The following is a 12,235-nucleotide window of genomic DNA, read 5'->3' as shown; positions in this document are numbered from 1 at the left end:
ATGGGGCAAGCCATAGGATCCCCAAGGGGTTTAACCATATGCACCGACGCTGGGCAGCCAGTGATGACAGGTGTAAAAGAAGTGTTCCCAGAGGCTGAACATAGGGAATGTATGTTTCACTTGGTGTCCAACTTCAAGAAGAAGTTTCATGGAAAGGTTTTTGATGACCACCTTTGGGCTGCTGCTTACTCATGGAACCCATATTTATTTGTGAAAAATTGGGTTGCAATGGACATAGCAAAGCCAACGGCAACTGCATATCTTAGGAAGTGGCACACTAGGTTGTGGTCTAGGAGTTAGTTCTCAACAATTTCCAAGGTGGATTATGTTACAAACAACTTGGCTGAGTGCTTCAATAATTGGATTAAGCATCACAAGTCCTTGAACTTGGACGACTTCTTTGATAAGCTTAGGCAATTGATTATGATCATGTGGAACCGAAGGAGAAAGGTAGCAAGATAGTTAGTTGGGTTGATTCTTCCCCACATAATTAAGAAGTTGAATGCAAAGACCAGAGAATTAAACTTGGAGGTGGTTGAAAGCTCAGAAGAAGTTGCTGAAGTAACCGCATTGGGAGGCAACGGCTTTAGGTTTGTGGTCAACTTGCTTGACAGGACATGTTCTTGTAGACAATGGGAAGTTTCTGGCCTTCCTTGCAAACATGGTCTAACATTTATTGAAGGAAATATGCCCTAGAGGCAATAATAAAAGTTATTATTTATTTCCTTATATCATGATAAATTTTTATTATTCATGCTAGAATTGTATTAACCGGAAACATGATACATGTGTGAATACATAGACAAACAGAGTGTCACTAGTATGCCTCTACTTGACTAGCTCCTTGATCAAAGATGGTTATGTTTCCTAGCCATAGACATGAGTTGTCATTTGATTAACGGGATCACATCATTAGGAGAATGATGTGATTGACTTGACCCATTCCGTTAGCTTAACACTTGATCGTTTAGTATGTTGCTACTGCTTTCTTCATGACTTATACATGTTCCTATGACTATGAGATTATGCAACTCCCGTTTACCGGAGGAACACTTTGTGTGCTACCAAACGTCACAACGTAACTGGGTGATTATAAAGGTGCTCTACAGGTGTCTCCGAAGGTACTTGTTGGGTTGGCGTATTTCGAGATTAGTATTTGTCACTCCGATTGTCGGAGAGGTATCTCTGGGCCCACTCAGTAATGCACATCACTATAAGCCTTGCAAGCATTGTAACTAATGAGTTAGTTGCGGGATGATGTATTACGGAACGAGTAAAGAGACTTGCCGGTAACGAGATTGAACTAGGTATTGAGATACCGACGATCAAATCTCGGGCAAGTAACATACCGATGACAAACGGAACAACGTATGTTGTTATGCGGTTTGACCGATAAAGATCTTCGTAGAATATGTGGGAGCCAATATGAGCATCCAGATTCCGCTATTGGTTATTGACCGGAGACGTGTCTCGGTCATGTCTACATAGTTCTCGAACCCGTAGGGTCCGCACGCTTAACGTTTTGATGACAGTTATATTATGAGTTTATATGTTTTGATGTACCGAAGGTAGTTCGGAGTCCCGGATGAGATCGGGGACATGATGAGGAGTCTCGAAATGGCCGAGACGTAAAGATCGATATATTGGACGACTATATTCGGACTTCGGAAAGGTTCCGAGTGATTCGGGTATTTATCGGAGTACCGGAGAGTTACGGGAATTCTCCGGGGAGAAGTATTGGGCCTTATTGGGCCATACGGGAATAGAGGAGAGAGGCCAAAAGGAAGGAGGCGCGCACCCCCCCCTCTGGTCCGAATTGGACAAGGGGTGCAGCCCCCTTTTCCTTCTCCCTCTCCCCCTCTTTCCTTCTTTCCTACTCCAACAAGGAAAGGAGGAGTCCTACTCCCGGTGGGAGTAGGACTCCCCCCTTGGCGCGCCCTCCTCCTTGGCCGGCCGCCTCCCCCCTTGCTCCTTTATATACGGGGGCAGGGGGCACCCCATAGACACAACAATTGATCTATTGATCTCTTAGCCGTGTGCGGTGCCCCCTCCATCATATTACACCTCGATAATATCGTAGCGGTGCTTAGGCGAAGCCCTGCGTCGGTAGAACATCATCATCGTCACCACGCCGTCGTGCTGACGAAACTCTCCCTCAACACTCGGCTGGATCTGAGTTCGAGGGACGTCATCGAGCTGAACGTGTGCTGAACTCGGAGGTGCCGTGCGTTCGGTACTTGGTCGGTCGAATCGTGAAGACGTACGACTACATCAACCGCGTTGTGTTAACGCTTCCGCTTTCGGTCTACGAGGGTACGTGGACAACACTCTCCCCTCTCGTTGCTATGCATCACCATGATCTTGCGTGTGCGTAGGAAATTTTTTAAATTACTACGTTCCCCAACAGTGGCATCCGAGCCTGGTTTTATGGGTAGATGTCATATGTACGAGTAGAACACAAGTGAGTTGTGGGCGATATAAGTCATACTGCTTACCAGCATGTCATACTTTGGTTCGGCGGTATTGTTGGATGAAGCGGCCCGGACCGACATTACGCGTATGCTTACGCGAGACTGGTTCTTCCGACGTGCTTTGCACAGAGGTGGCTAGCGGGTGTCAGTTTCTCCAACTTTAGTTGAACCGAGTGTGGCTACGCCCGGTCCTTGCGAAGGTTAAAACAGCACCAACTTGACAAACTATCGTTGTGGTTTTGATGCGTAGGTGAGAACGGTTCTTGCTCAGCCCATAGCAGCCACGTAAAACTTGCAACAACAAAGTAGAGGACGTCAACTTGTTTTTGCAGGGCATGTTGTTATGTGATATGGTCAAGACATGATGCTAAATTTTATTGTATGAGATGATCATGTTTTGTAACCGAGTTATCGGCAACTGGCTGGAGCCATATGGTTGTCGCTTTATTGTATGCAATGCAATCGCCATGTAATGCTTTACTTTATCACTAAGCGGTAGCGATAGTCGTAGAAGCATAAGATTGGCGAGACGACAATGATGCTACGATGGAGATCAATGTGTCGCGCCGGTGACGATGGTGATCATGTCGGTGCTTCGGAGATGGAGATCACAAGCACAAGATGATGATGGCCATATCGTATCACTTATATTGATTGCATGTGATGTTTATCTTTTATGCATCTTATCTTGCTTTGGTTGACGGTAGCATTATAAGATGATCCCTCACTAAATTATCAAAGTATAAGTGTTCTCCCTGAGTATGCACCGTTGCGAAAGTTCTTCGTGCTGAGACACCACGTGATGATCGGGTGTGATAGGCTCTACGTTCAAATACAACGGGTGCAAAACAGTTGCACACGCGGAATAATCAGGTTAAGCTTGACGAGCCTAGCATATAACAGATATGGCCTCGGAACACGGAGACCGAAAGGTCGAGCGTGAACCATATAGTGGATATGATCAACATAGTGATGTTCACCGTTGAAACTACTCCATCTCACGTGATGATCGGACATGGTTTAGTTGATATGGATCACGTGATCACTTAGAGGATTAGAGGGATGTCTATCTAAGTGGGAGTTCTTAAGTAATATGATTAATTGAACTTAAATTTATCATGAACTTAGTCCTGATAGTATTTTTGCAAATTATGTTGTAGATCAATAGCTCGCGTTGTTGCTTCCCTGTGTTTATTATTGATATGTTCCTAGAGAAAAATTATGTTGAAAGATGTTAGTAGCAAAGATGCGGATTGGATCCGTGATCTGAGGATTATCCTCATTACTGCACAGAAGAATTATGTCCTTAATGCACCGCTAGGTGACAGACCTATTGCAGGAGCAGATGCAGACGTTATGAACGTTTAGCTAGCTCAATATGATGACTACTTGATAGTTTAGTGCACCATGCTTAACGGCTTAGAATCGGGACTTCAAAGATGTTTTGAACGTCATGGACCATATGAGATGTTCCAGGTGTTGAAGTTAATATTTCAAGCAAATACCCGAGTTGAGAGATATGAAGTCTCCAACAAGTTCTATAGCTAAAAGATGGAGGAGAATAGCTCAAGCAGTGAGCATGTGCTCAGATTGTCTGGATACTACAATCGCTTGAATCAAGTGGGAGTTAATCTTCCAGATAAGATAGTGATTGGCAGAATTCTCTAGTCACCATCACCAAGTTAGTAGAACTTCGTGATGAACTATAATATGCAAGGGATAACGGAAACATTTCCCAAGCTCTTCGTGATGCTGAAATCGACGAAGGTAGAAATCAAGAAAAACATCAAGTGTTGATGGTTGACAAGACCACTAGTTTCAAGAAAAGGGCAAAGGGAAGAAGGGGAACTTCAAGAAGAATGGCAAGCGAGTTGCTGCTCAAGTGAAGAAGCCCAAGTCTGTACCTAAGCTTGAGACTAAGTGCTTCTACTGCAAAGGGACTGGTCACTGGAAGCGGAATAGCCCCAAGTATTTGGCGGATAAGAAGGATGGCAAAGTGAACAAAGGTATATTGGATATACATGTTATTGATGTGTACTTACTAGTGTTTATAGCAACCCCTCGGCATTTGATACTGGTTCAGTTGCTAAGAGTAGTAACTCGAAACGGGAGTTGCAGAATAAACAGAGACTAGTAAAAGGTGAGGTGACGATGTGTGTTGGAAGTAGTTCCAAGATTGATATGATCATCATCGCACACTCCCTATACTTTCGGGATTAGTGTTGAACCTGAATAAGTGTTATTTGGTGTTTGCGTTGAGCATGAATATGATTTGATCATGTTTATTGCAATACGGTTATTCATTTAAGTTAGAGAATAATTGTTGTTCTGTTTACATGAATAAAACCTTATATGGTTACACACCCAATGAAAATGGTTCGTTGGATCTCGATCGTAGTGATACACATATTCATAATATTGAAGCCAAAAGATGCAAATTTAATAATGATAGTGCAACTTATTTGTGGCACTGCCGTTTAGGTCATACTGGTGTAAAAGCATGAAGAAACTCCATGCTGATGGGCTTTGGAATCACTTGATTATGAATCACTTATGCTTGCGAACCATGCCTTATGGGCAAGATGACTAAGACTCCGTTCTCCGAAACAATGGAGCGAGCAACTGATTTATTAGAAATAATACATACTGATGTATGCGATCCGATGAGTGTTGAGGCTCGCGGCGGGTATCGTTATTTTCTGACCTTACAGATGATTTGAGCAGATATGGGTATATCTACTTAATGAAACAGAAGTCTAAAACATTTGAAAAGTTCATATAATTTCAGAGTGAAGTGGAAAATCATCGTAAGAAGAAAATAAAGTTTCTACGATCTGATCATGGAGAAGAGTATTTGAGTTACGAGTTTGGCCTTCAGTTAAAACAATGTGAAATAGTTTCACTACTCACGCCACCTGGAACACCACAGTGTAATGGTGTGTCCGAACATCGTAACCGTACTTTATTAGATATGGTGCGATATATGATGTCTCTTACCGATCTACCACTATCGTTTTGGGGTTATGCATTACAGACAGCTGCATTCATGTTAAATAGGCTACCATCTAAATCCGTTGAGACGACATCTTATGAACTGTGGTTTGGCAAGAAACCAAAGTTGTTGTTTCTTAAAGTTTGCGGTTGCGATGCTTATGTGAAAAAGTTTCAGCATGATAAGCTCAAACCCAAATCGGAGAAGTGCGTCTTCATAGAATACCCAAAGGAGACAGTTGGGTACACCTTCTATCACAGATCCGAAGGCAAGACATTCGTTGCTAAGTATGGATCCTTTCTAGAGAAGGAGTTTCTCTCGAAAGAAGTGAGTGGGAGGAAAGTAGAACTTGATGAGGTAATTGTACCTGCTCCCTTATTGGAAAGTAGTTCATCACAGAAATCTGTTCCTGTGACTCCTACACCAATTAGTGAGGAAGCTAATGATGATGATCATGTAACTTCAGATCAAGTTACTACCAAACCTCGTAGGTCAACCAGAATGAAATCCGCACCAGAGTGGTACGGTAATCCAGTTCTGGAGGTCATGTTACTTGACCATGACAAACTGCGAACTATGAGGAAGCGATGATGAGCCCAGATTCCGCAAAATGGCTTGAGGCCATGAAATCTGAGATGGGATCCATGTATGAGAACAAAGTGTGGACTTTGGTTGACTTGCCCGGTGATCGGCAAGCCATAGAAAATAAATGGATCTTCAAGAGGAAGACGGACGCTGATAGTAGTGTTACTATCTACAAAGCTAGAATTGTCGCAAAAAGGTTTTCGACAAGTTCAAGGTGTTGACTACGATGAGAGTTTCTCACTCGTATATATGCTTAAGTCTGTCTGAATCATGTTAGCAATTGCCGCATTTTATGAAATCTGGCAAATGGATAAACAAAACTGCATTCCTTAATGGATTTATTAAAGAAGAGTTGTATATGATGCAACCAGAAGGTTTTGTCAATCCTAAAGGTGCTAACAAAATATGCAAGCTCCAGCGATCCATCTATGGACTGGTGCAAGCATCTCAGAGTTGGAATATACGCTTTGATAAGTTGATCAAAGCATATAGTTTTATACAGACTTGCGGTGAAGCCTGTATTTACAAGAAAGTGAGTGGGAGCACTACAACATTTCTGATAAGTATATGTGAATGACATATTGTTGATCGGAAATAATGTATAATTATTCTGCAAAGCATAAAGGAGTGTTTGAAAGGAGTTTTTCAAAGAAAGACCTCGGTGAAGCTGCTTACATATTGAGCATCAAGATCTATAGAGATAGATCAAGACGCTTCATAAGTTTTTTCAATGAGTACATACCTTAACAAGATTTTGAAGTGGTTCAAAATGGAACAGTCAAAGAAAGAGTTTCTTGCCTGTGTTACAAGGTGTGAAATTGAGTAAGACTCAAAGCCCGACCACGGTAGAAGATAGAAAGAGAATGAAAGTCATTCCCTATGCCTCAGCCATAGGTTCTATAAAGTATGCCATGCTGTGTACCAGATCTATTGTATACCCTACACTGTATGTTCCTATGACTATGAGATTATGCAACTCCCGTTTACCGGAGGAACACTTTCTGTGCTACCAAACGTCACAACGTAACTGGGTGATTATAAAGGTGCTCTACAGGTGTCTCCGAAGGTACTTGTTGGGTTGGCGTATTTCGAGATTAGTATTTGTCACTCCGATTGTCGGAGAGGTATCTCTGGGCCCACTCAGTAATGCACATCACTATAAGCCTTGCAAGCATTGTAACTAATGAGTTAGTTGCGGGATGATGTATTACGGAACGAGTAAAGAGACTTGCCGGTAACGAGATTGAACTAGGTATTGAGATACCGACGATCGAATCTCGGGCAAGTAACATACCGATGACAAAGGGAACAACGTATGTTGTTATGCGGTTTGATCGATAAAGATCTTCGTAGAATATGTGGGAGCCAATATGAGCATCCAGGTTCCGCTATTGGTTATTGACCGGAGACGTGTCTCGGTCATGTCTACATAGTTCTCGAACCCGTAGGGTCCGCACGCTTAACGTTTCGATGACAGTTATATTATGAGTTTATATGTTTTGATGTACCGAAGGTAGTTCGGAGTCCCGGATGAGATCGGGGACATGATGAGGAGTCTCGAAATGGCCGAGACGTAAAGATCGATATATTGGACGACTATATTCGGACTTCGGAAAGGTTTCGAGTGATTCGGGTATTTTTTGGAGTACCGGAGAGTTACGGGAATTAGTATTAGGCCTTATTGGGCCATACGGGAATAGAGGAGAGAGGCCAAAAGGAAGGAGGCGCGCACCCCCCCTCTGGTCCGAATTGGACAAGGGGTGCAGCCCCCTTTTCCTTCTCCCTCTCCCCCTCTTTCCTTCTCTCCTACTCCAACAAGGAAAGGAGGAGTCCTACTCCCGGTGGGAGTAGGACTCCCCCCTTGGCGCGCCCTCCTCCTTGGCCGGCCGCCTCCCCCCTTGCTCCTTTATATACGGGGGCAGGGGGCACCCCATAGACACAACAATTGATCTATTGATCTCTTAGCCGTGTGCGGTGCCCCCCTCCACCATATTACACCTTGATAATATCGTAGCGGTGCTTAGGCGAAGCCCTGCGTCGGTAGAACATCATCATCGTCACCACGCTGTCGTGCTGACGAAACTCTCTCTCAACACTCGGCTGGATCGGAGTTCGAGGGACGTCATCGAGCTGAACGTGTGCTGAAATCGGAGGTGCCGTGCGTTCGGTACTTGATCGGTCGAATCGTGAAGACGTACGACTACATCAACCGCGTTGTGTTAACGCTTCTGCTTTGGGTCTACGAGGGTACGTGGACAACACTCTCCCCTCTCATTGCTATGCATCATCATGATCTTGCGTGTGCTTAGGAAATTTTTGAAATTACTACATTCCCCAACATTTATTACATCTCTTACCAATGCACGCATAGAGAACTATGTGGACTCGTGTTACTCCATTCACAAATTTAGAGCAGCTTATGACCAACTAATCCCTGCCATGGTTGACAAGAACTAGTGGCCTAAATCAGACCATGGATTCTTCATGTTTCCACCACTACTAAAAGCCACAGCGGGCAGGCCTAAAACTAAGAGGTATAAAGGCTGCAGTGAGAAGAAAAGAAAAAGCGGCCAACACTTATGCCCTATTTGCAAGGACTATGGGCATCATTGGCACAAATGCAAGAAGGGTAACCGAGATGACATTGTTGCTATTTTAGCTGTGAGGTAATGAATTTTATTGTATATTGCATCACTTGCATTTTTTTGTAAAAACCATACATGTTAACTACTTTTTTGTTGCTCATGTAGAGGACCACCAAAGAAGAGGACAAAGACCACCAAATCAGTTCAGTCATCAATTGTGCCTTGCGAGGATGATGCTCCATCAGCCATGCGTTTTCCGCCAAGGTTAGCAACAACCATGCTCATAATTAAATATAATTAATTGTGCCTTTGTGTTCTAAGTGCATTCTTCTCATCATAGCCAAATCTTGAAGAAAACAACCAAGGAAAAAGGGAAAGGTGGTAAATCTGGATCCGGAGGAGCAAAAAGGTAACCTATGGTAGTTTCAAAGTTCTAATGTTATGTTATGCATTGTTCTATTGTTAACTTGGGCTACCTGTATGTCATGTATGTGTATGTCTAGATCAAGAACACAACCCATTTGTGGCGAACATGATGTCGCCAAAAAGAAAACACATGTTGCTGTGAAGGTACATGCCAAAAGAAAAAGCAAAGAGCTTGCTGAAATTACTCCGCACCTTCCTATGGTGCCACTTGACAGCCCTGCAATGGGTACACGCAGCAAGAAATTCAACCCTGCTAGCCCTGCAATGAGCACACGAAGCAAAAGAAGACTTAGTTTGTGATTCTCATGTCATTACTTTCTGTATCATGTTTCATTTTGAAAACTGAGCTGTTTATGTGATATATGTGTGGACCTTGGCTCTTTACGTGCTACTCCCTCCGTTCCTTTTCTAAGGTGTATTCTTTTGAGCACGGTGACCAAGGCACCAAATTATAGAGAATTTAGGACGAAATTACCCTTGGCTAATTTTGTTGTTAGTGACAAGTAAATCAGTTAGGTATATGCGACCTGTTGTGAACCCTCTTTACGTGCTATATGCGACCTGTTGTGAACCTGGGCTATTATGTCATCTTTATGTGAACCTGAACTATTGTATGTCACTTTTATGTGAACCTGAATGTGTGTAGATGACCAGCTATGTGGGCTGTTTGCATATATGTGAACCTGGAGCAATTATGTGTGTTTTTTGTGCATATGTATATTGTACAGGGGATATGCCTCCAAAATACAAGGGAGGCTCTGTCCAAATTTTCAATTGAAATTTGTGCATGTGTGTACTGTACTGTACAGGGGATAATTGCAGATTTTGTTTCATTTGGTAATATATTCCAGTTCATATTGCCACTGTTTTGACTTCCATTTTGGTCACAAAATACACCAGGGGTAAAATGGACTTTTCATGTGTATTTAACGGTGTTAGTTGGTAAAACTGACGAAAATGTCATAAAGGGAACAAAATGAAGTTTGAGTGTCAGAAAAGGAAAAAAAATCTTTTAGGGCAAAAAAGGAACCAAATTTTAAGAGAGGGCCAAATAAAGAATTCTCTCTTGTTTATTCCACAGGCCCTTCACTCCCTCAATGTTGCTTGCTCATAAAAGTACTCAAGTACATCACCAATAATACATCAACGGCAGGCACAGATCTCAGAGTAAAGAATAGCATTGCTCCAATGAAGAGCGCATTCATCCATGCATGTGCACAGCACGGTGGTGGTACCTCCTACGTTTCTAGACTTCCATCTTGCGCGACATTATTTGGTTCTCGTACTGGGGCTCAGGCATGAGTTCACCAGCAGTACTGTATGAGTATGACTGATGCATGCCTCCACCGGCAAACTCCTCCGATGCACCGCCGGTGCACCTACCGCCTCGGGCCAGTCGAGCTCCTACCGACGCTCCCATCAGCTCTTCGTCGGCGACGAGCCTGACGAGCACATCAGGAGCGAGGCACACCTCCAGCTCCATGCCGCCACTCCCTCCGCCGTCCTCGTACACCGTGACCATCCCGTCCAGCTTGCTCCCGGCGCCGCTCCGGACGGCCACCGGCCTGCCCCACCCGAAGTCGTTGCCGTACACGTCGAACCGCGGCGAGCTGCTCATCACCAGCACCGCAGGCTCCGTGCCGTAGTCGGCCGCGTACCGGAAGCTGGGGTTTCGGGACCAAGACGCGAGCTCGGCCGTCAAGCCCGCCTCGTCGAACGAGGCGACGGCGCGGTTCAGGAGCCACGCCGTCCGGCCCAGCCGGCCGTCTCCCAGGATCTCGCCGACGGGCGTCCTGCCGACTGCGCCTGCCACCGCGTTGCCGATGTAGCCCTGCGGAATGCCCTTTATGCGTGTCCGGCATCCCATGGGGAGCGTGAGCTTCGTCTCCTGCTCCGGCGCCAGCCCCCGGGCTCGACACACCGCTCGCCATAGGTGCGCGAACAGGGCCTGCAGAGACGAGATGGTGGCCGTGGCCGTGCCGGCCATCTCGGCATTGGCCTTCGCCTTCAGCTTCTTTATGCTCTCCGGGGAGAAATGGATCGAGCATTCCTGCACCGGCGGATACTCGAACCGCCTGGCCATGTCTTGCACCTTGGCGAACGGCAGAGGGATCGGCACGGGGCAGCCGTCGTGGAACCACCTCTGAACCCGGAGTGGCGGCGCCGTAGATATGCCGCTCTTGTTTCGGCTGATCTCCGACCATGTGTTGAACAGGTCCCAGAACGTCGTCCCGTCGGCGGCACAGTGGTTGAGCGACATGGCGACGAAGACGCCGTCGGCGAGCTCGGTGACCTGCGCGGCCAGGAGCGGCAGGCTGGGGTCGACGACCGCGTCCGTCCCGAGCACCCCGTTGAGAGGGAAGAAGGACCAGACCACACGTGGGGTGCAGAGCGCCCCGGTGATGTCGGCGACGGTGACCCCGGGCGCCACGGCGTGGACGAACTCGGCGCCTTCGTCGCTGCAGCGAAGCGAGATCGTGAGGCCCGGTCGAGGTGACGGCGCCCCGTTGCCGTCGTTGGCCACTGGCGCGACGGTAAAGCGGCCGGCGAGGGGGTAGAAGCGGCCCAGGGCGCGCGCGAAGGACGACGCGAGGTGTTCGACGACGTGGACGCCGGTCGGAGGCTTGGGCAGGAGGACGCCCTTCTGGATGTAGTCAACGGTGATCCGCCGCAGGTCCCATGGCGTCAGGTGGACGGTGTCAGGCTCCCGAGGCCGCGAGCTCGCTTCGTACTCCGGCATGACCATGCGCCGCGACAAGATTTTGACACCGCCACCTTTCATTGATCGCCGGAGCAGCAGCCAGAACGTGAGTTTGCGCTCGATCGTGTGTGTGGACTGCGTGCTGTATGGCTTTTTTTTCGATAAGGGTGTGCTGTGTGGCTTGGGGGTGTCCTACGAAGGGATTTACAAAGGCTTATGAATAAAACTCAACGTAAGGCTTTCTGGGTGTAGCATTTCCTTGCTCGTGGGATATATATGGGGAGCAGGAGCAAGTTAAGATCTCGCAGCTTTCCTTTTTTTACTTTTTGCGAAAATGACCACGGCGTGGTTCGCGTGGTTCATTAAACCATGACCACACCCTACATACTGACACATTTTTCTGGGAACCTGCGGAAGGTAACGAGAACCAAACTACAAACACCTCCTGTCCAATTTCGTTCGGTACGACATTGCA

General features: G+C 46.1%; 1 protein-coding gene across 1 annotated transcript; it reads right to left on the bottom strand.

Moving 5' to 3' along the window:
• Positions 1 to 10,111: 10,111 nt before the first annotated feature.
• Positions 10,112 to 11,997, bottom strand: LOC123051107 (uncharacterized acetyltransferase At3g50280-like). Its single transcript, XM_044473887.1, has one exon. The coding sequence runs from the start codon at positions 11,839 to 11,841 to the stop codon at positions 10,306 to 10,308; it is 1,536 nt and encodes a 511-aa protein (XP_044329822.1). The 5' UTR covers positions 11,842 to 11,997; the 3' UTR covers positions 10,112 to 10,305.
• Positions 11,998 to 12,235: the final 238 nt, after the last annotated feature.

Source organism: Triticum aestivum, chromosome 2D (genome assembly GCF_018294505.1).
Source record: "Triticum aestivum cultivar Chinese Spring chromosome 2D, IWGSC CS RefSeq v2.1, whole genome shotgun sequence".
Taxonomy (NCBI): domain Eukaryota; kingdom Viridiplantae; phylum Streptophyta; class Magnoliopsida; order Poales; family Poaceae; genus Triticum; species Triticum aestivum.
Note: the sequence above shows the minus strand (reverse complement) of the source record. Positions and strands in the feature narration are given on the sequence as shown.